Raw genomic sequence first — 20,790 nt, 5'->3', positions numbered from 1 at the left:
CGAGCAGTTGAGGTAAATTGGTCGTACAGTGCTTGTTTGCCTACCTACCCGCGGGAAGCGACTGAAAAGAAACAGGTACAGCGCCGACCAGATAAATGCAAGGCCCGCGGTGACCGGCAGCCACATGGCTATCTGTGCCTTAAATCTCCGCATGAAGGTGGGGTCGTATTCAGAGTCATTGTACATCCACGCCACTTGCTGAAGCACTCCCGTTACATCAGGCGCAGCGGATGTCGATCGGTGTGGGGACGTATGGAATTTGGGGGGAAAAGGTACGAGTGAGGATGCGAGGGTGGCAGACGTATCGTAAGGAAATGGGGGTAAGTGGAAAACAAACCTGAAGGAGGGGAGTCAGCAGCTTCATGAGGAGCTAGGAGCCGGGGGACAGGGCGACTAAGGGGGCCGAGCCGTGAGGGGCCGCACCTGGTACCTCCGCACATCGCAGGAAGTGCTGTTATTGAAGAACCTGTTACTGTAGAGTCCGGTATTGGGGTCCCTAGGGCGGTACGGGGGTGTGATCGTACGTGTGCAGGGGATTGTGCAACATTAAGGCTCGTGTAACATTAGTACCCGGAGATTTACTTAGGAAGCTCGCCACCTTCTCGAACTTACGTACGAAGGAAGACGGGAATGCTCCCAGCGAGGGTGAGCGCTGCTAACAGACAATACGCGATTGTCCAAAATACGTCACGCCGTGATCGCTTGTCTGTGTTGTAGTTGACTGCACTTGGATCATGGAGGTAGGCTGAAACGGACGCTGTATTAAAGCCGCCTTCGAACTGGACTTCGTTGTTCATAACGACCCAACCTGGTGCTAGGTAATTAGTAGATTAAGCTAAAGAAACTTTGTAATAAACGTTTAATAAACGCTTTATGAGTTGCAGTTATAACATCATAACCTCGGATTGGGCCTCTATCGCTGGTTACGGTTCCCTACGTGGTTACTTCACGTGTTTACTCTAATAGTTTTAGGAGGTAATCCCGGTTACGAGTGCTATGCTTTATTTCTGCTTGGATGATCAACTAGGAGCCTGATTTAGGTCTTCAACGGTCAGTAAATGGTAACGACAATAACCACTTACGGGGTGTTTCCACTTGGCCGAATTCGGGCCGCTGCGTGGAAACACCTCTCCACTAACCACACACAAAGTCAACATCAAAGATAATGCTGAAAGGTTAATGTGCGCCCAAGCGGAAACACACTGTTAAGCCGTAACCGTATTTCCGCAGTGAAGTTAATTTAATGTGCGTGACATTGGTCCTTGCTTTTAGTGTATAAAATGCAGGACAATGGAAGGTATCCTGCAGAACTTGAGAACTAAAAGCGCGGATTTCCATGAAGGCCATCACGCCCACCACCTGTTGTCCTACATTTCACTCTTCAGGGTAGGAAGTCCTTCGCATTACGGTCTGAAAATGCCAAGTGACGTCATCTTCGCCAAGGCCGCCGCTTCCCTTTTTTCCTATTGAATCGTCCGACAATTTACGACTGCGACGGGCTCGAGCCCCAAAGCAGAGCTGACCGCACCGAATTGGTGCCCCATCCTTACAAGAGGCGACAGCGCTTGATATCGCAGGACCACAACACCGTCACAGGATCTTCCACCACGACCAATGCGGCCACACCCGCCGCAACCCAACAAAGAGCAGCCCTAACGTCCTGGACAGACGCCGCATAACTGCCTATGCTGCAGCACTACTGCCGTCCGTGCCCTACCTATATCCGCTCGGTTCACCATGGACACAACACGTCCTTATACCCCTAGCATGCCCTTGACACCCGCCAGCCGAGCAGAAACTAGTAAAGTATTTCTCTGCTTTCTGCCTACTCTCACGCGCCCAAAGGCAACAAAGGTAAAATGATTAACGCTAAGGGCCAAACGTCTTTAATGCACTCCTCTCAAGCCTAACCGGTTTTCTTTTACCTGCCAATGCGGCGTGGGGGTACAAACGCAAAGGAGACTTACTCGCTGCGTGATGGCGCTTTTTCCTCAAGACAGGTCTAGTCACCAGACTTGTCTTACCGGCCAGTTTGCGCCTGTAGCCCAAACGAGGTAGCCGTGGCCACTGTGATGCTTTAGACATATGGATAATTAACATTTCTGTCCGTACCTGGCGGCCTCAACCTGCCCAAAACCTGCCTAAGTATGCACAGAAACAACCATCCCACTTCCATTTCCAATCCAAAACCATGCCACGCATTTACACTCTGCGTCCTGCGCACGCTCCGCTACACCCTTGTAACATGTCCCAATATAATCAGCAAAACGCCAGGGACTGTTCTCACTCTGGTTTGCAACCTCCCGAGCACTTCCGCGATACACTCCAACACGCGTCATGCGGGCTTCTCTTCCTCAAGCTTCCTCACTTACAAGCCCTCGAGCGTCCGCAGCGCTGTTGGCTGAAGCTGGGAGGTAGCCACAACCGCCATGTGCGCAGCCGCTACCATCGACTGGCTACGATCGATGCCGTCACCGCCGTACCCTGGGCTCCCAAAGCCGCCAGTGTACGGCACCGGCGGTAGCGACCCGTGCCCCGTGCCCATCACGCCGACACCGTTCCCAAGAAGGTAGCCCGGCATGCCCTCGGAATGCGTGCTGGCGGCAGCAGCGACGGCAGCGTCTGCCGCCGCCGCCACGGCCGCCGTGAACGGGTTGGCACTCAGCCCTCCGCTGCCGCTGCCGGCGGCAGCGGAGGGACCATTGGAGGTGCCATGGCCGCCTGCGCCCATCAGCATTTCGTTTGGCACCTCCTCTAACGCCGCCACTGCCGCCCGCAGCACCGCTACTGCCTCCTTGGCCGCAGAACGCCGTGCCACTACATCGTCGGCCTCGGTCAGCACCGAGTCAAGCAGGTCATCCCTGCAGCGGGGAGCGTGTGGCGGCAAGCGACATGGACCTGGACCGCAATGGCGCCTGCATGGTCGCTACCAGGGCCCGCATGACTCCTCTGCCCCTGTAAAGCGCACGACTCTCTCGCCACCAGCATCTCCCATGGACTCCCTGTTCCCCAATCCACACAGTCAAGGCGACCCCCATGAAGCCATAAAACCACGCATCCGCGCACCCACCTGTAGAGCGCCTTGATGAGATGCTGCTGAAGACCGCGCTTCGTATAGTGTACCATGAAGTGCATGATGGTCTTGGGGACCTGGTGGTGGTTGAGGTAGTTAGAAAGGGGAGGGGAGGTTGGAAAGGCCACACACCCCTTGGCGGAATAGGGAGCTCCGGACAGCCTGTCTATACTGAGTATAATCCGTTTGGGCTTCCTTCTTTCTTTCCTTCTTTCTTTCCTTCCTTCCTTCACGCCAAGCCTCCCCTGCAGCTGTGCGCCATCACGGATCCTGACGTGCACTCAAAAAATAATCACTATCGGCGCAATGGCAACGCCCGGCCGGTTGCCATGACGGTCAGCACGTCATTCGGTGTACGATGGAGCATCTCACCAACGCTTGGCTTTCCGCAAGGAGTATTATTGAACAGGTTTTTCTTATATAGATACATTTGGAAACATATTTTATCAATTTTCGGGGTTCCTAGATTTTGCTTGCCCCTGGAGAGAAGCGGTCTCCTCCAGTGTCCCGCGCTACCTCCCACGCACCAGGTCCGATAAGTTCTTCCGCGAGATGGCAAAGTAGGAATCCACCAGCCGCCGCACTACCTCCACCTCGGCCAATTCACTGTCCGTAAGCCGGGAGCGGCCCGACCCACCCGCCAGCTGTCGCCGACGCCGTGAAGAGGCCAAGGAAGAATGCGGTCAGTCATGGAAATACAAAAAAAAAACACAGGACCGCAACGAAAGACCCGACGATTGCTAATCCCAAGGGTTGCAAAGCCCCCTAGGTCTTGCCTTAGTGCTGCTGCTGGAAGGCTTCGTGCGGCTGCTCAGCATACGTCCCATATAGCAGCGGCAAATTCCATTAACGCTTCCTTTCCGAATCCCCAAACGTGATGCCGTGCTCAGATAAAAAATGATACCTAGAAAGGTCTTCCATTCCTTCCCAAGCGCTGTATCGTACCTGTCTCGCCAGCAAGGCAGGCAGCGGTCCTAAGCTCCCGCCCGCCGCCGCCGCCGCTACAGCCAGACCCTCGTCGCCACCGCGCCCCATGCCCATCACCATTGCAGACCCGCCTCCGCCGACGCCGCCAGCTCCACCACCGCCGACGCCACCCATCCCTGAAGCACTCCCACCCGCGTGCGCGCCGATGCCGCTTTCCGGCCGGTCTCGGAGCAGCCAACTGAACCAGCCCGATGATAGGGTGCCGGCGGCTGCAGCGGATGAGCCGCTGCCTCCGGCGCCCATGGCGACGATGTCCGACTCGCTCTCGCTGCGACGCCGCCGGCCGACCGTGGGCAACAGCATATCATCCAATGAGTTGCCTGGATCCGGCAGTCCCTGATTGCCGTATGGACATACATTTGCATGGCGGAGCACAGCGTGTTGTGTGTATGTGTGTGTGCCAGCGCGGCGGTGTGGACTAGCTGTACCCATGTGCTTGTTTCGCCCTCATGGACGCATCCCAAGCCATTTCGCCAGCTGCTGTGGCATCTGGAGAGTTAAAGCGGGTGGAGATTCCTCCCTTCCCAAATTCAAAATCCATGGAGGACCCAGACCAGGTAATGGATGCCCAGCCCTGCCTAAAGCCAGTGCGACCTGCGTGAGCCCCGCGCCGCTCCGGTCCGAGTGCACATGTTCCTTACGGCACCTACAGAGGCCTATGCGCCATAGCGAGTGCCACAACGTCCCCACAGCGCCGCACGCCACAATCACCGCCATCGCGGCAGGCCAGTACCTTGAGCCCTATCGCCGGCGAGGTCAGCCGGTTGCCGTTTTCCAGCGCCGTCAGGGCCTTGCGTGGCAGGATGCCAGACACGGCCCCGCCCGCGGCGCCGGCTGCGGCCGGTCCCGATCCCTCGGCCGCCTCCTTGCGCTGCCCGGAGCTGGCAGCCTGGCGAGCGGCGCGATCCTACGCAAGGCGTATGAACAGAAGAAGAAGGGACGAATGGAAGAAGGGCATAAAACAGGCTAGGATGGAAATCAGGATGAACACGGAACGATAAGAACAGGAGAAAACGTAAGGGTCCTGACGCACGGCAACATTTCCATGATCGGCGCCGTCACAGCAGACGCCGAGGCCGCCAAAGCTGCACCTCGGCCCGTATCTCTACGCCTTTTAACACGTTTCGGCCAAGATGTGCGTGTGTGGGGGGGGGGGGAAAGACGAACCACGAGCGAGTGAAGCCGCTGCCAGGGCATGAGTGTACCAGAAATAGAACTGACCAAAAGGCGTCCTTGAAGATGCGGCGACCTCCGGATGATGTAGTGAAGATGATGTCGGAGAACTACCTACCTAGCCGCCAAGACTATAAAAGCGCGGAAGAAAAGCAGCAATGCCAAGCCGTAAAGAAGTAAAGGTAGGTGTAGAGGCGGCGGAAAAGTAGTAAAACACTGCTGACGTGAAGCTGGAATAAAGTTTGCCGCCAGCCTGGCGGCGGCATTGACGAGGTTTGGCGAAGAACTGGCTGATTAGCTGGTAATATAAAGCTGGTGGTATGCAAGTGCTCCTCCCAAACCCCCAAAGCGCGCGACCGACCCGACTGACCCGACGTGTGTGTGGGGGGGGTGTGCGCCCGCTTCCCAGCATCCCCAATCCTACTCGCACTGCGCACCTGCAGCACCGCCCGGATTGCTCCGCGCCCGCCAATAAAATCCGGGTGGTCGCAGTTGATGTAGTCGCACTCGCACTCCACCAGCGAGCGGATCATGGCCTCCGCGGGGGCAGCTCCCGATCGAATGAAGTCCACGACCGCGTGAGCCAAGTGCCGTTGAAGCTGAGGGAACCTGCGTACGGGAAAATACACAAGATTGTTGAGAAGGGCAAGTGAAGAAGGTGGAGAAGGAGAAGGCGGAGATAAAGAAGAAGAAGAACGAGCGCAGCACGGCGCAGATTCGCAGGCGGCATGGGTGTGAGATGCGTTGCGTTGCGTTGCGGGGAACTGGAGAGGGACACGCACCGGGACGTCTCCAGCGGGCAGGCCGCCTCTGCAATGCGCACTAGCTCCTCGTGAACCCGTTCCTTGCAGGACAGCGACGGCCCCATGAGCTGCTGCACCGCCCGTCGCGCAAGCAGCTCAAATGGCTCCTGCGAAAGGAAATAAACGACCCATGGGTCATATCTCCATCACCACATAGAGTAAGGTAATGGGTATGGCCTTTACACACGCACATCACCTTCCCCCCCTGCACTTTAGGGCTAAGTGGCGACAGAAATTTCGGTGCCCTCAGCTACTAGAGCCGCCCGTCCACATAGCCCGACAATTCCCCTGCCTTTCCTCCCAAAAGCCACTGAGACGCACAAACACACATACCGCGCAAGCACGCCCAGTCCCCACCCCCACCTGCGGCACCATGAGGCTGCCCGACACGCCCGCCCCGTTGCGAATGACGGTCGAGACCTCCGCGTCTGTGAGGTCCCGGGCCGGGTCCAGCCTACCCAGCGCCGGCAGGAACTGCTCCGTGAACACTGCCCGCACGCGCGCTCCTCCGCTGAGCTGTTGGGCCATGTTGAGATCCAGATGACGGCCGTCAAGCATAGCGGCATAGCGCTCGGCATAGTCGCACAGAAGCTGCAGCAGGTACGCGCCCCTGGAGTGAACGTGGGGCGTGAGTGGCCCGAGGACACATGCCCAGAAGTTCATAAGTGTTCTCATAGGTATAGTAGGCATTTCCAACCCACACAGCAGACCTCCAAACAACCAAGCAGACGTACGGGGCCAAAAGCACGCAAGGAGGTAAAGCGAGTTGCAGAAGTTACTTGTAAAGGACAGCACGGCGCGGTGCTAGCCAAGGTGAGGTGTATGTGGGGCGTGGCAGGCGAGGGATTGTGAACGTGGGTGAGAGACAAGGAACAGGAGGCCTGGCACAGGGCGCTGCGGGGACGACAGCGCCCAGATGAACGAGTGGAAAATGCAGAAAGCATTCCATCATCCTCGAGCAAGCAATTCTGGGTCCACATATCAATTCCGGCAGCCTCCTCAATCCCTCAACGGTAAATCCGTAACCAGTAGCAAGGGCTGTACCAAGTGCGCGTCCCTCCCCTTAAGGGACGCCAATGCGACTTGGCTCTCCGCTATCACCCAACTAAATGTTGTGCCTTGTCACCGGGCAAAAGCCCCAACCCCCTCCCACTTTGGGCCTTTCCCCCTCCCTGCAGCCAGCCCCCGGGGGCCTCACTTGGCACTCCTGCTCTGCACAGGCTCCGGATCCCCGAGCGTCCGCAGCTCCCCTAGCCGAGCCTGCCGCAAGCCAAGGGGTGCGGCATGGGGCCACGGAGAAGTGGAGAACGAGTTCATTGACAGGAGGGAAAACTCAGAGACTAAGGGGCTGCTGGTTGAGGGGTATGGCCACGTACTTCATGGATTCCGCGCGAGACAGAGAGATAGAGCTCCAGCTTACAGCTCTGCGAGCCAGTGGCCTAACCTTCTCCAATTCTTTTTCCCTCCCCCTCCAGCGCGCTCTACCTGTCGTCCTTTCCCTCCGACGACAACGTCGTCCTCGCTTTCCCACCTCGAGCCCCTTATCCCCGCCGAGCCCTTCCCCATCTCCGTCAAGTCCCGCTCTGCCACCTCACCCACCTCAAGCGCCTCATGTATGCGGCGACGCAGCCCCGGCAGCAGCCCCCGGATGTGCTCGATCAGGATGACGTTCAGGCGACGCGCCAGGTTACCCACACCACAGTGCGCCGCCACGTCGCGGTACTCAGGATGGGACGCGAAGAAAGCCTCCTCGCGCCTGCAAAGGCACCCCGGCGAAGGGAAACAATGCATGTCCGGAAGTTAGCGTTGTTCCTTTCACGCAGGGTCAAGAACGCCAAGCTGGATGATGTAGCACAGTCTTCAGGGCTTGTCTTGCCAATCCCTACGCTACTTGGCCAGTAATATGTTGCAGCCCCGTGGTCACCATGAGGAAGCAACCATGAGGCCGCATTTGCGTACTTACTTCCTGCACTCGGGCATGGGCAGCCCCGCGGCAATATCCGCCTGCGCCCGGAGCACCACTCCGATGTAGCCCAACCGCAGGGGAATGTGCGCGTTGCGAAGGATGTGCGCGGCGTCGGTGCCTCGATCCATGATATCCAGCTTGGTAAGAACACCTAGCCAGGAAAGGCGCGTGTTGAGAAACAAAAGCCAGCAAAAACAAAAAGAGGTCGCCATGGCTGCGCGATGTTCTTGGCAACGCCAAGACAGTCTGAAATCACTCGAAATATTGCACTACATGCGTGATGTTTCGTTTCGTTTCATCCTCATTCCCAACCCCCATCGCACCTCTCACCCCAAGCCCATCCTCATCACCACACCAACCCCTGCCGCCTCTCCCTGGCCCTGGACATCATGCCAGTGCCTTACCAATGGTCCGCACTCCTTCAGGATCTGCCACTTGCGCCAGCTGCAGAGCATCCGACGTGGCCAGATCGACATTGGCAGGAGAGACGGCCAGGATGACGCAGTTGGGTCGTCGGACATACTCGAGCGCCATCTCCCGAATGCGCGCTTCAATGTCCCCTGGCTGGTCGCCCACTGGAATGCGTGTCAAGCCCGGCAAGTCTACCAATGTCATGGTGCTGAAGAGCGAAAAAAGGGACGGGGATGGAAGGAAATTGGCGAGGAGGGATGTAACTTCAACAACCGTGAAAAAAGGAAAGAGGGAGACATTCCCCTTTCAGTCTTTTCGGTGGTGCGCGGCGTATACGCGGACAGGAATGCCCCCCCCCTCAGTTTATCGCCCTGTTCAAAAGCCATGACACTTAATATGATGCTGTTGTCAACACTCCCCAACCGTTCCATCCATCCTCCCGTCCAAAGCAGCCCCAAATCCACAGCCTTCAACATAACCTTCAGAAGCGATAACGTACTCCAGCCCCAAATAGGACTCCAGGGTGGTTCGCACTTCGGTCTTATGCAGGCCGGGCCTTCCTTTCAACTCCCATCCCCCCAAGGTCCCCCCTTCCCGCGGGCTCCTTAACCCACGTACAGGACGCGCGGGCTGAAAATTTTGAGGCGAATGGGTTTGTCGGACACGTTCTTGTTGGCTCCCACCAGCCTGTCCGTCTCCTGCTGGATCTCCTGCCTGGGGACGTTGGGAGTTGGAGGATGGCATCCGTTGTACGGCAGAGACGAAGATGTTGGTGAGACGAACATATTTTAAAGTTAACCACCAACCAGGGCAACATGGAATCCTGGCTATCGCCATTTGTAGTGTGGTGATGTTTTAAGTGGGGATGAAAAGGCATTCCTAGAAACCCAAATTCCTAGAAAAACCCAAAACGGACCAGTAATGTGACGGGCAACAGACAAAAAGAGACAGACAGACAGACAGACTCCTGGCCACAAAAGGCATGAAAGACACAGGTAAGAGGCTAGCCGTCGGTTCTGCCGCCAATGCCGTAAATCAGGTTTGAAAAAAGGTTTCGTAGGCGGCCCTCAGGTCCCCGGTTGAACTGCTTCACCGTGCGCTGAACCTAGCAAGGCGAATGCTGGGAATGAAAACATGGGACACCTTAAGCTATATCCAGTCCCTTTTGTCAATATGCTCTTTTACTTCAACACATAAGCACGACGAGCTGAGTGAGGCACCGGGCATGCTTCCAAAAAAGCCAGCAATGACCTGACGGGCTAAATTGTGTGCGAAGGTAGCCCACCACCACCACATCTGATACAAGTCCTGTTCACAAGCAAAGCCTGCAAGGCCGCGCAGTCCTGTACCTGATGCGGTCGAAGTCATAAAACATCTTTCCAGGGGCGTGGAGGAACTCGCCCCACTCGGACGGCCGACCGGAGGGGCCTGGAGCGGTCTTGATGAGCTGCAAAAGCAGCGGCCGTCGCGTGACGATGTCATTTCCACGGGGGAGAAAGTCCCGGCCGACCTGTAGCAGGAACGCGGAAGGCAGGTGGGGGAATTATTAAGCCCGGACCACGCACATGAGAAAGCAAACCAGCCAGAAGGGATTGGGTTGTAAAGGGAATGGCATGAGCTGCCAAGGGAACGAGATGCGAAAGGATTGAGTTGCAAAGGTTACGGACTGGCTTCAAATAAGTACTGAGGCTACACCTCCCTGCGATGGAGCAGCGTGCACCAGTCGCAGGTACATAGAGCCTGACAACAACGCAGAGAACGGACAACGAATGTTGCCAAAGCGTATAACCAAGTGAAGCGTGTTGGAATCGTATCAATGCCCAGGACAGATTTGCCGAGGTGAAGCAGTCTGGAGCTGATGAGGTGGATGTAGAGCGAGAAGTCTCCAGTGTTGGCGCCGCGGGATGGGATGCGGCCATAGCAATAGCTTGCTGCCTGGCACAACCCCGTCTAGGCTCAGTGTTTATGTCGAAGGTGGATACCCCTTCTGCTTTGGGCACTGTTCGCATGTGAAGCGAAATCGGACGCTGGGGTTTGCCACTCCATTTGCTGGGGTTTGCACTCATCGCTTACCAGGGCCTCCAGAACGCTGCTTTTCCCGCTGCTTTGGCTGCCCACCACAGCAACTTGCGGCAGGTCGAGTTTCAGGTCCACCGTCACCTACAGAGCAGGCAAGACTGCAGGTAAGCTCATGGTAAGGAAGTCAGCTCATAGTAAGGAGCAATATCAAGACCCGGGAGGGAGCTTTCAGCTACTGCAAGGAAGTTTAAACATTTTCATAAAAGCGATGGCACGCCAGTCCGCAGTTTCTGCAAAACGTAGAGAATAGCAGCGCGATGGGTACTGACGCACTTGAGTGAAGATGTCTTGCAACTTGTTGACAATAGGAATTAAACTGTTCCCAAGGGTGTCGTCCGGTGATGGATCAGGCGCCATCGCTGCTTACACGTCGCTGGGCCCCGCTCGAACGAGGTAAACCCGCTAAAGCTGACGAAACTTTTTTTATAGTGCAAAGCTAAAGCTAAAGAACACTTTAAAAATGCTACACTTTCCTTTTTAAGGTGAGTTGATTCACCCCACCGCCCACTTGTAGGCTTCACCAAACCCGAAAAGGATGGGGTAACAATTGCCTTCAAATTTCTGCGTTGGAAAGGTGGATCACACGAGTAAAACAGAAATGTCGTTGCGCCATTTCAGGTGCTTGTGAAACCAAGGATTGCAGTCCGAGTGTCGGCCAACTGAACTCGGTACGGCAATGGTGGAAACTTTCTGCTAGCAGAATGTATGCCCAAAACATGACTTCTGATAAGTATATCTTGAACTCGTGGTATCGAAGTTGAGCTTGACGTGTCTCGCTCTTAATCGACAGTACCGACAGGGTCTTGAGCTTCCGCAAACATGGCTCCTCTTGACGACACAGTCAAGGCAAAGGTGCTACGGCAGGTCTGTCAACTCGCGTGGCCAACGTTGTAATGTCGCAGCGGCTTTCCGTGTCCCTCAAAAACTCTATACTGCTGCCGCCGGCTGCCGCCGCCTTGTTGTCGAGGCCAGCCGCTGTGCAATGCTTTAATTTACGCGTTAACTTCCTCCGGATGTTTGCAGGTCGAGTTTTACTTCTCAGACAGCAACTTGCCGAAGGACAAGTTTTTGAAGGAGCGCATGGCGGAGGACCCGGAAGGCTGTAGGTGCTCTGTGCTGGGCGTCGATTTTGGGCAGGGCGTCAATAAAGAATCATGTCGCTGTGGCACAGGCATACCATTTATTTGTGTTCCGCTGGGCTGGGCCGCTAACCGGGCAGCCAGCCCCAGCCTCCAGTCCAGCCGCGCTGCACACAGGCCGTTCACGCAGCCCTGCATGCCCCCGCACCTGCAGCTGGGGTTAAATTCCAGTACTTAAGCTATTATCGCGGTTTCCGGTGTTGCAGATGTCAAGCTGAACGTCATCATCGCTTTCCAGCGCATGCGCGACATGCTACAGGTACGGGTTTCGTATGGGTGGTATTTCCCCATGGAGCTTATCCGCCAGCAGCTTGCTGGCCTCAATGGGGCCGCCTGTGGCGTTGCAGTTTGGAAAAATTGGTTCATTAGCCCACCGATACAGACAGAACACGCTGTTGGGCGTCTTTTTACCATTCGGTGTTTGGGCCCCTATGTATTGCCCCGGCGAAACTGCACTACCAGCGCTCCTCTTGCCTGAGAGCTCTTTTCGATAAGAGACAACCTCTGCGGTTGTCTCTGGCAACCCCCGCCTGTGCTGCCAGGCCCCGTGACAAACCTAGCCCATATTCATATTTTAAAGGTGATAATGACAGTGCTTCAGTTGTTGCTTGCTTTGCAGGTCCTGAAAAGCCTCCTTGTACTGAAATAAGCGGTTATTTTCTACGCGAACCCTCACTGTCTACGCTCTTAATTGCGGATCTCTCACGCGAGCGAGTTGCGGGCTTCTCCGCAGGTGTCATCTGCAGATCCCGCGTCCGTGCCCGCGGAGGCAATAGAAACCGTGGCGGAGATCCTGGCAAACTCGTCTGCGCTTCAGCTAGACGAGACCAAGACGAAGATCAAGCGAACCACGGTGAGGCGAAGCGCACAGGACAACAACATGACCTCTGACCCTCCTGCCGCGTGCTCCTCTACTCCAAAATACCGTGTAACACTCCAGGTTCGCTGGCCCCTTTCGTTCGAACTGCCACATCAACAACGCTGCGGCCTGGCGCTTGGACGCCTGGAACGCAGACACGTTGCCATTTTGCGCCGCTGATATCTAGATATTTACGACGGGTTTCTTTTTCAAAGACTGAATTCCTCACAGTCTTTTGCCTACACCGCGTCTGTCTTCTAACCCAAGCGCCTTCACGCCCCGAAGTTTCCTTTGTTGTACCTTTGCATTGCATTGCAATGCTGGTTATTTTTTTATATGACTGCACCCACACCCACGAACATTGCATTGTTTGCAGCCCCTGGCCAACGAGAGCGAGGTTGCACGCGCTGTGGACGCCCGCAGCATCTACGCGCGGCCGTTTCCCATAGACACGAACGTAGACTCCATCACGGACTTCTTTACTAAACACGCACCGGTGAACTGCGTGCGCATGAGGCGCCACGTTCGCTCCAAGGCCTTTAAGGGCTCGGTCTTTGTGGAGTTTGCCAGCGTAGAGGATGCTGACAAGGTGGGGACCTGGTTGAGGCTGGGTGGCATATAGGAGAGGGAGGTGCAGGGATACCGATACAAGCAGAATCGACCTCCTTTTTTTAAAAGGAATAGTTTAGGTGCGTGGTAAGGGGAAGCTTGTTGATGGTTTGGAGTTGTGTTGGGCATTGGACATGGCCGAGCGGGCATGAGGTGATGTGCTAAGAGATTCTTGTTGCATCACGGGGCAATCAGCTGCGCAACATCCGGATCATTGCGCCGGATGACTCGCTGGGAGAGCCTTGCGCCCCGCCTTGGCCCATACAACAGACACGTCAGACTCTTTTTTTGTTTTTCAATCACCGTTGGTTCTCCGATGGTCTGCGGGTAGTCGTCTGCCTAAAGACAGGTGACCATCCCGCCTTTTTATTGTGAGGTTGGTGGCCAAGTAGCGAAGCGACTCCAGTCCACTGAAGCTCTTGTGCTTGCCGCGGGTCGGATGGATGTACACGTATACATGTCCGCGGCAGCTGCAACATTCCATCCCACCAAACTATGTTATTCTTCTTTTTCGTCAATCGTCTGTGCACACTTGTCGTAGTAACACCCCCCCCCCAAAACCTTGGGTCTCTCCACTTCACCCAATTCCCTGAAAGGTATTGGGTATGTCTTTGGAGTTCGATGGAGCACCCCTTCGAATGCAAAAGAAGCTCGAGTTCGTCGAGGGGAAGAGGGCTGCTCGGAAGAACCGCGCGGCTGGACGGGTGAGCGAGGAGGGTGGAAGAGTAGTCGTGGCTGCGTGTCTGCGTTGTTAAAGCTCTGGCTTGTTGTTAGGGTGGAATGGCCTTGGGAGAAGGTGTTTCGACTCTGGAAAGGCAGGCAGGGGGGCCCGGGCACCTCGTGACGGGGAGGGTGGCTGCCTTCGGGGCTTAGCTGGGCTGGGCCGGGGTACGTGGGAAATCTTAATATAGCCTACCGGGTGCTTAAGTCACAACTGTTGTTAGCAGCGACCCGTGAATGGAGATTGCTCGGGAGCCCAGGATTACAACTCGTGGTAAACGGCAAACACATCACAACCCCTGGAAATGCCCACAGAGATCCGCTTCCGTTTGCACGATGCCCCGTAAGCGTAGAGTAGCTCTATGCTCCTTTCTTACCTCAGCTATTGTTCTCTCCGCAGCATGACGGTGATATGTCGGATGACAGCAACGTCGGTCAGGGTCTTCCGGACGGTGTGGGCGGTGTGGTGGACGCCGACGGGGTGGTGATGTCCAAGGTGGGCTCCCCCGGGAAGCCATTTAGCTCCAGCCCCAGGGAGAGGCACGGAGGCCAGCAAGCGCATGGCCAGGGACGGGGGCAAGGCCGCTTCCAAAACCAGAATAATGCCAGCGGCAACAAGCGGGGGCCGAAGCGGAAGCAGGTGCGACGGGTTGGTCGTTTTGGCGAAGCAACCCTCTCAACGCTGTTATGAGCCAATTTTTGTGGGTGTTGCTCACCTATTCACAGCAAAAGGACAGATAGTACAGACCAGTAGTGTGGCTGTTGTAGGTGATCATCCGCGCAGTAGCCCTGTTGGGAACTTCGGGTTAAAGTTGGCGGCCATTGTTGTTGGAATCCTTGGGGTTAGCAGGTTAGATGACGCCATTCACACATCATTCGGGCCGCGTCAGGTTGCTGGATGTCAAGTTAACTCCCCCTTCCGCAATAATTATCTCTCGTCGTGGCGTCACAACTGCTTTGGGCATGTCACCGCGTGTGAGCAGGATGAGGAGCTGGAGTACGACGAGGGAGACCTCGGTGATGCCCCCGCTTCGAAGCGCACTAAGCCTCAACAAGGCGAGAATGGTGGCGAGGCGGATGAGGAAGCTGAGAACGGTCACGAATGCGGTATGGGCGAGGGCGAGGAGGAGGGTGGGGCCCCATCGCCCGAGCCCGTCTACACCCCAGGTTTGTGGGGCTGAAGCCTTTTTCAATGGAGGGATTGCGGGGCAGCAGTGTCAAGCAGGAGGGGCAGCGGCGGCAGGGAATTGCAACGCCTGGAAGCCTCCGCTTGATTGTCTGGGACGCGTTGGTCGAGACACTTCAACAATGACACCCCGCCGCGGGGTACACGCGAGCCCGAAGCCGATGGCCTCGATGGCTGATCAACTTAAGACTCGTGCGGACCTTGTGGGACTGCAGTAGTTGTTGGATCCTCCTGCGACTGAGCCATGGTGGTTTAACGCAGGATGCGTCGTGAGCTTCACACTTGAAACGGAGCTTCCGGAGCTCACAGGCCCATACGTCATTTCCGACATCTTTGGCGGACGCGAGAAGGTCAAGTACGTAGAGGTAGGTGAAGGTGGATGGGGATAAACAGGGCTGGCGTCAGAGGTTTCTCGCGGTGAACAGGACGAAAACTTTCAAGGGAAAATACGTTAATAGCTGTCAAGGGGATCGGTTTCGGTTCATTACATACATCGTAGGCAAGGCAGAGCGCCTCAATACGACCTGCTAATCATCGACATCGTATGTAGTCGTGGTGAGGAGTGGGAAGCAGTCTGTCAGGAGCATGTGGGATGTCAACAGCTCAGTAGCAGGTGTGGTCAATCTGGGGAAGGTGTTACGGTTCGTCGGTTGCATCGTTTTGGGAAGTCATCCCGTGTCGTGCATGTCCATACAAAGCATCCATGTGCGAACCGAAACTGCAATGAACTTTTGGAACTCGTTGTTCGTTGACGCCGTTTGGGTTACCTGTCGTGCACGTCGTCCCCTTGAGCAGTTGTCGGAGGGACGCAAGGGAGCGTACCTCCGCTTTGCGTCGCCAGAGCTCGCGGCGGCAGCACTGGCGGACTTTGAGGCGCATGACGAGGACTCTCGGACGGTTGCGGGCATTAAGGGGACTATGAAGAAGGTGGAGGGCGAGGAGGAGGCCAACTACCACAAGCGGGTGAGTTTGAGAGCGTCTTAAGAGTGCTCGTATGTGTTCAGGAAGGAACATCTTAGCGCTGTATAGGTTCGCGCAGTGTAGATTCGTGGAAGGGTGAGATATGTTGCGTTCGTCTGTTTGTCTGAGGCGGCGGCAGCGGGAGCAGGTAAGGACTCGGGGGATTCTTGTGGCCATGCAAGTGTGCGGGGCAAGCTGACAGTCCGGAGTAGTAGTATGGGGAAGCGAGAGATAGGACGTCTCCATACATAACTTTGAACTACAAAACACGCCACCATGGTTGGATTCCAGCACGACGCTCCTCCTCTTGCAATTTGGACAAGTTCTTTCTTCATCAGTTGCAAGTTATCCCACAGTTCAGTGGTCTGAAATCTATCTAAAACCACGTGGTGTTGGCGTAACCGAAATCAACCGGGTATTTTTTCCTTGCAGGCGGCGGCGGCGGCGGCGGCCAGGGAGGCTCGGGGCGGACGCGGTGGGGGCTGGGGTGGAGGCCGGGGCGGACGTGGGGGCCGGGGGTTCCGCGGGGGTGGTCGGGGAGGCTTCCGGGGCGGGCGAGGTGGTCGGACAGGCCGGGGAGGGCGGCATTGAGTGTAGCATGATGGTGGTCTTAATCTCGTTACCAGCCTTGGGTGGACGGAGGGGACGGTGGACGAGGGGACGGAGAGGTGAACTAGCGGTAACGACCTTGCGTACGCAGCCTCGTACCTTCAGCTTTTGGTGTGTCGTCGCATGTGTCACTTTTAGCGTTTGATTAGTATGTTCATTGGATTGATGTTGGCAGGTGGTTTGCAGCAGTGAGCATTTAGTAGTAAATACTGCTCTTTACGTTTTGTGAGGCAAAAGTCGAGATGCAGGAGGGAAGAGACAAGATGTGTTATTAATAGTAAGGGAGTCGAAATAGGGGGGATTTTGAATAGCCTTGTTAACTTGGCACATGATCCTGTGGATTAATCGCGCTGGGGTAGCGTTGTACGCAGACGTAATCCGTTATTTGATGAAGTTGTGTTGAAGCAGCCCGGGATGGGGGAAGCGATGCGATGGTGAAAGCCGTGAAACATGTGCAACATGTTGAAAGGACGCGCATATTTGCATTTCTCTTGTCCTTGGGGTTTGTAACTGCTCAGGGAGAGGATGATGACTTTGTCGGATGAATGCAGCATACTACTATATATAAGTTGCCAGTACAGTACGGAACCTATGCTGCAGGCCAACGTGTTTGTGAAATCCAAAATCTGTTCGCCATCTGTAGGTCATAACCTACATTAACCTACATTAATGTTGTACAAGAAAAATACTTGTGCGGATTGGTAGCTAGGGAGTCTCTGGAGGGTCACCTCGCATGGCGTCTGGCTGACTCTATGGATTTCGTAACGCGAGCTGACCTATCTAATTATCAAAGCCGGAGGCGCAGAGCCGCAGTTTCCACGCCATACTCAATAGATGGGCGAGAACAATCGTGGCAAAACTCAAACCACCATATCAAGAGCTGTATACTCGGCTCGCACAAAAGCCGCAGCTTCAGCACCCATTGACTGACTTGGCATATCGTGTCGGAAATGCCGCCAACCTCCGTCCACCGCCCATAGCGGATCCCAATGGAAGAGGTATCACAGCCGCCTTAAGTCACCTACCCCCATCCACTGCCAGAGACTTGCAAGCTTCCCATCGACGAACCCGCTTCCTCCACCATCGCGCTAGCAACAGCAGGCAGTCCTACCGACCTAGGGTTTTCGGGTTACAGAAGCAGCACACACAAACCCTCAAAACTACCCCAGATGGAAACGGCGAAGCTCGTTGACGTTCTCATCGCTTCCTCCTGCCCGCAACAACGTTACTAGAAAGAGGGCCCCTCTCTCAGAGGCGGCCGATGAGCGCCTGCACCTCGTCTTCCGTGAAGATGTGGTACTTCGGCGCAACCCTGGCCACATCCACGTTCGTGGCCGTCACCTGAAGGGCGCACCCAAATGAAAAACGAGTTTCGGGAAAAAAAAGTGGGCGAGGGAGAGACAGACGAACCACGGACCAGTGAAGAAGCAGATACCATATATGGAGGCCAGGAAAGGAGTAGTCGAGGAAAGGGGTAGTCGAGGAAAGGAGTAGTCGAGGAAAACGAAACGCAATTCACAGGCTGGCAGCGGGCTGTGTACGGACACCAGGCCAGGCCTTGCCTTGCCTACCTTCTCCTCCATGACCTGTTTGAGGGTGGACAGCGCCAACACCTCAGCCTCAGCTAGCGTCATGTCCGGCTTGGCCTTCAGGGCCTCCTCCAAGCTGGTTTGCGCGCCCTCGCTGCCGCTGCCTATAGCTTTGGCAGAATACTTGATGTATGTGCCCGTGGGGTCGGTGTGGTAGCTGCGAGGGAAGAGAAAAGGGCCCCAGTGTGAGACGTGTCTCGAGCAGGTCATTCAGCGCACCCGTTCATGACCCAATGCCCTAACTCCCAGGAACCTTGGCACACAGGCGCACACCCATGGGAAGAAGCTATCGGCGACAAGTGCGCGGCGTGGTAATAGGATGGGGTCATTGCAGCAGGTGCCTGAGCCTGGGGAAGGCCCAGTTCCCTAAACACATACCCACGCTAAGTTGGGGAAGGCCGGGCTGAGCGTGATGGTGTGAGCAGGTGCGTGTGCTGATGCTGAGGACGCCCCGGAACGCGGGGACTTGACCTTCACCGGTGTGCGAGAGGCCGTACTACACCCCGACCCTTACGCGACAGCGCCTGGTCAGCATAAGACCACGATGACGTCACAGTGAAGACTGCGCAAGGCAAACCCACAGACCACCTCCCATGCGCGTGCGCGTGGAGATTGCTACCTCTTACCGCCGTGGGCTTGCATTGCTACCTCCGTGCAACCTAAAGCACGATTCACGCAACTGCCCGTTCAGACACGAATACTGATCATAATCCATTGATTTTGCAGGGGACAGGAGCCCGACCGACTGATGTCCGCTTGCATACCGTGGTCAGTTACTGTCAGGCATTCGCCGCAAGTCCAGAGGACTGTGAAAGTCCCGTGAAGGGGTATATGCGCAGCACCAATACTTTCGGCAAGATCCCCAAAGTTCAAAATCTGTGACTTACAGGGAGGGCCCGTTGTCATCCCAACCAGCGATCAGCAGCGCGATACCAAAAGGGCGGCTCTGCAGCAGTGCAAACACAAATAAGCGACGAAATAAAGGACAAGGAGGGAGCCACAGAATTGGTCAAGTCCCGGAAAACCGCAGGTTGGGGGATGTTGGCAATAGTGATGGCACTCGTTGTTGTAAACTTCGTGCAAGGAGGGCCTCGCCCCAAGATTGTCCATTGGCCCGGCTACCACGCCAAAGCCCTAAACCATCAACCAACAATACACCGATCATCGATCCAATCGACCTGTGCAGCACCATGGCACCTGGAGCCTCCGTACGAGGAAGCTACCTCGCCAAGACAGGCAATTTGTATCCTCATGTATCCGCACCAGTGCGAGGAACGGCCATGGCCATGCTCGCCATTTCAGTGCACGACTGACGACGCACATAGTTTCGTAATGGCTCCTCATGCAGCAGAGCTAGGTCATTCATGCACTGTGCACTCACCATGCCGCCACCCTCGTCGGAACCCTCTCCAAATTGCAGCGCCAGATCACATAGAGACTGTGTCGTTGACTCCACTGGCATGGGCTCGTTGTAGGAGAAACGGTGTTGCTGTGATTGCATAGGGGTAAAACACTGGCTTGAGGCAAGAGCGCTGAACCGCCGGAGATGCGGTAGCCTGATCAGGAGTGCTGCGTGGGTTGCGTTCTTAGTTGCGCGTCGAAGGTGCATGTTGAGTGCTGGGAATTCGTTCAGTAGGCTGGAGGTGAGCAGGCATAGATGACCCGCGCGCCAGGAGCAACCCTCAAGATGCGATTTAGTGCCCATTGATACATCACTTAGTTGCAAGAGATCAGGATGCAGTTGGGCTGAAGTTTTCGATACGCGTGTGCGGGTATGTTGTACGTAGCGGCTGGGGCTGAGGGCTATGCCCCAACGTGGAAACCCACAGGCTATGAGGCATTATGCACAGACACATGCTTCCCTCTGAGGTTTCCCTCCATTTCAATGCTGACCTGGGTGTCCGCTCGTGCATGATCTATCAGCGTCTTTGCATCTGCAGTGAGCCCGCTCATAGCGCACGCCATGTGCTCGTCTATCTCCATAATCTTCTCAATGCTGCTCGGTTCCTGCATGACCGGGTACATCAACCAGGTGTCCAGGAGCTGTCGATGGGAAAATGGCTTTCGGAAGGATGCCTTCCTCACCAGAAGCGGGGATGTAACGCGTTTCTCCACAGCCAGAACGACCCCTTCCTTGGTGCAAATACCGATAGCTGTCGATCCGAGCTGCAAAGTATACAGGCAATACGTTTAACCTTCCCCTTGCAGGCCTGCCATTCGTTCCGTGCTGGATCTAACTTGCGCGCCCTGACCTTAATGGCTTCTAAAGCATACTCGACTTGAAAAAGACGACCTTCTGGGCTAAATGTGTTGACACCTCGATCATACTCACTTCGTGTGAGAAACATTGCGCTCACAAAGACTACAAATGAGAAGTATCCAAGGAACTACAGACCGCAAATGACCTTAAGTACAGGCTTATTACCGCATATAATATTGTTTCCTGAAACCAAAGGAATTAGGTGAGGGAAACAGCCCCGTACAACCGGCAACGCAATCGTACAAATGCAATACTCCGTTATACTGCATTTCCGATATAGTGGATGGCTCCACCGCGCTTAAGTTGCTTTTAACCTCCTCATGTGTTTCTCGCCAAGAGAAGCGATATTGTGTGCCAAATGATTGCG

General features: G+C 55.6%; 3 protein-coding genes across 3 annotated transcripts; 1 reads left to right on the top strand and 2 right to left on the bottom strand.

Annotated features, from left to right (window-relative positions):
- Positions 1 to 2,368: 2,368 nt before the first annotated feature.
- drp3 (dynamin-related GTPase) lies at positions 2,369 to 10,849 on the bottom strand (the record flags this gene model as incomplete). Its single annotated transcript, XM_002945656.1, has 17 exons — positions 2,369 to 2,861; positions 3,071 to 3,150; positions 3,601 to 3,717; positions 4,019 to 4,396; positions 4,794 to 4,967; positions 5,671 to 5,842; positions 6,016 to 6,143; positions 6,400 to 6,464; positions 6,495 to 6,646; positions 7,235 to 7,296; positions 7,636 to 7,792; positions 8,000 to 8,153; positions 8,407 to 8,621; positions 9,032 to 9,127; positions 9,763 to 9,923; positions 10,487 to 10,573; positions 10,766 to 10,849. The coding sequence occupies 17 exons, from the start codon at positions 10,847 to 10,849 to the stop codon at positions 2,369 to 2,371; spliced, it is 2,775 nt and encodes a 924-aa protein (XP_002945702.1).
- Positions 10,850 to 11,311: 462 nt separating this feature from the next.
- On the top strand, positions 11,312 to 17,244 carry VOLCADRAFT_120167 (uncharacterized protein; the record flags this gene model as incomplete). Its single annotated transcript, XM_002946014.1, has 11 exons — positions 11,312 to 11,356; positions 11,516 to 11,594; positions 11,838 to 11,890; positions 12,365 to 12,484; positions 12,867 to 13,079; positions 13,696 to 13,803; positions 14,220 to 14,459; positions 14,803 to 14,986; positions 15,267 to 15,370; positions 15,801 to 15,968; positions 17,218 to 17,244. 11 exons carry the CDS (start codon positions 11,312 to 11,314, stop codon positions 17,242 to 17,244), a joined length of 1,341 nt encoding a protein of 446 aa, XP_002946060.1.
- A 103-nt stretch (positions 17,245 to 17,347) lies between these two features.
- poa5 (20S proteasome alpha subunit E) lies at positions 17,348 to 20,585 on the bottom strand. The gene is made up of 7 exons (XM_002945655.1): positions 20,416 to 20,585; positions 20,249 to 20,329; positions 20,057 to 20,170; positions 19,545 to 19,676; positions 19,051 to 19,109; positions 18,146 to 18,320; positions 17,348 to 17,915 (listed from the first exon to the last, which is right to left on the bottom strand). Exons 1-7 carry the CDS (start codon positions 20,509 to 20,511, stop codon positions 17,823 to 17,825), a joined length of 750 nt encoding a protein of 249 aa, XP_002945701.1. The 5' UTR covers positions 20,512 to 20,585; the 3' UTR covers positions 17,348 to 17,822.
- Between the last annotated feature and the right edge of the window lie 205 nt (positions 20,586 to 20,790).

Source organism: Volvox carteri (assembly GCF_000143455.1).
Source record: "Volvox carteri f. nagariensis unplaced genomic scaffold VOLCAscaffold_1, whole genome shotgun sequence".
NCBI lineage: Eukaryota > Viridiplantae > Chlorophyta > Chlorophyceae > Chlamydomonadales > Volvocaceae > Volvox > Volvox carteri.
The sequence above is the reverse complement of the archived record's forward strand: the minus strand, read 5'-3'. Positions and strand labels throughout refer to the sequence as shown.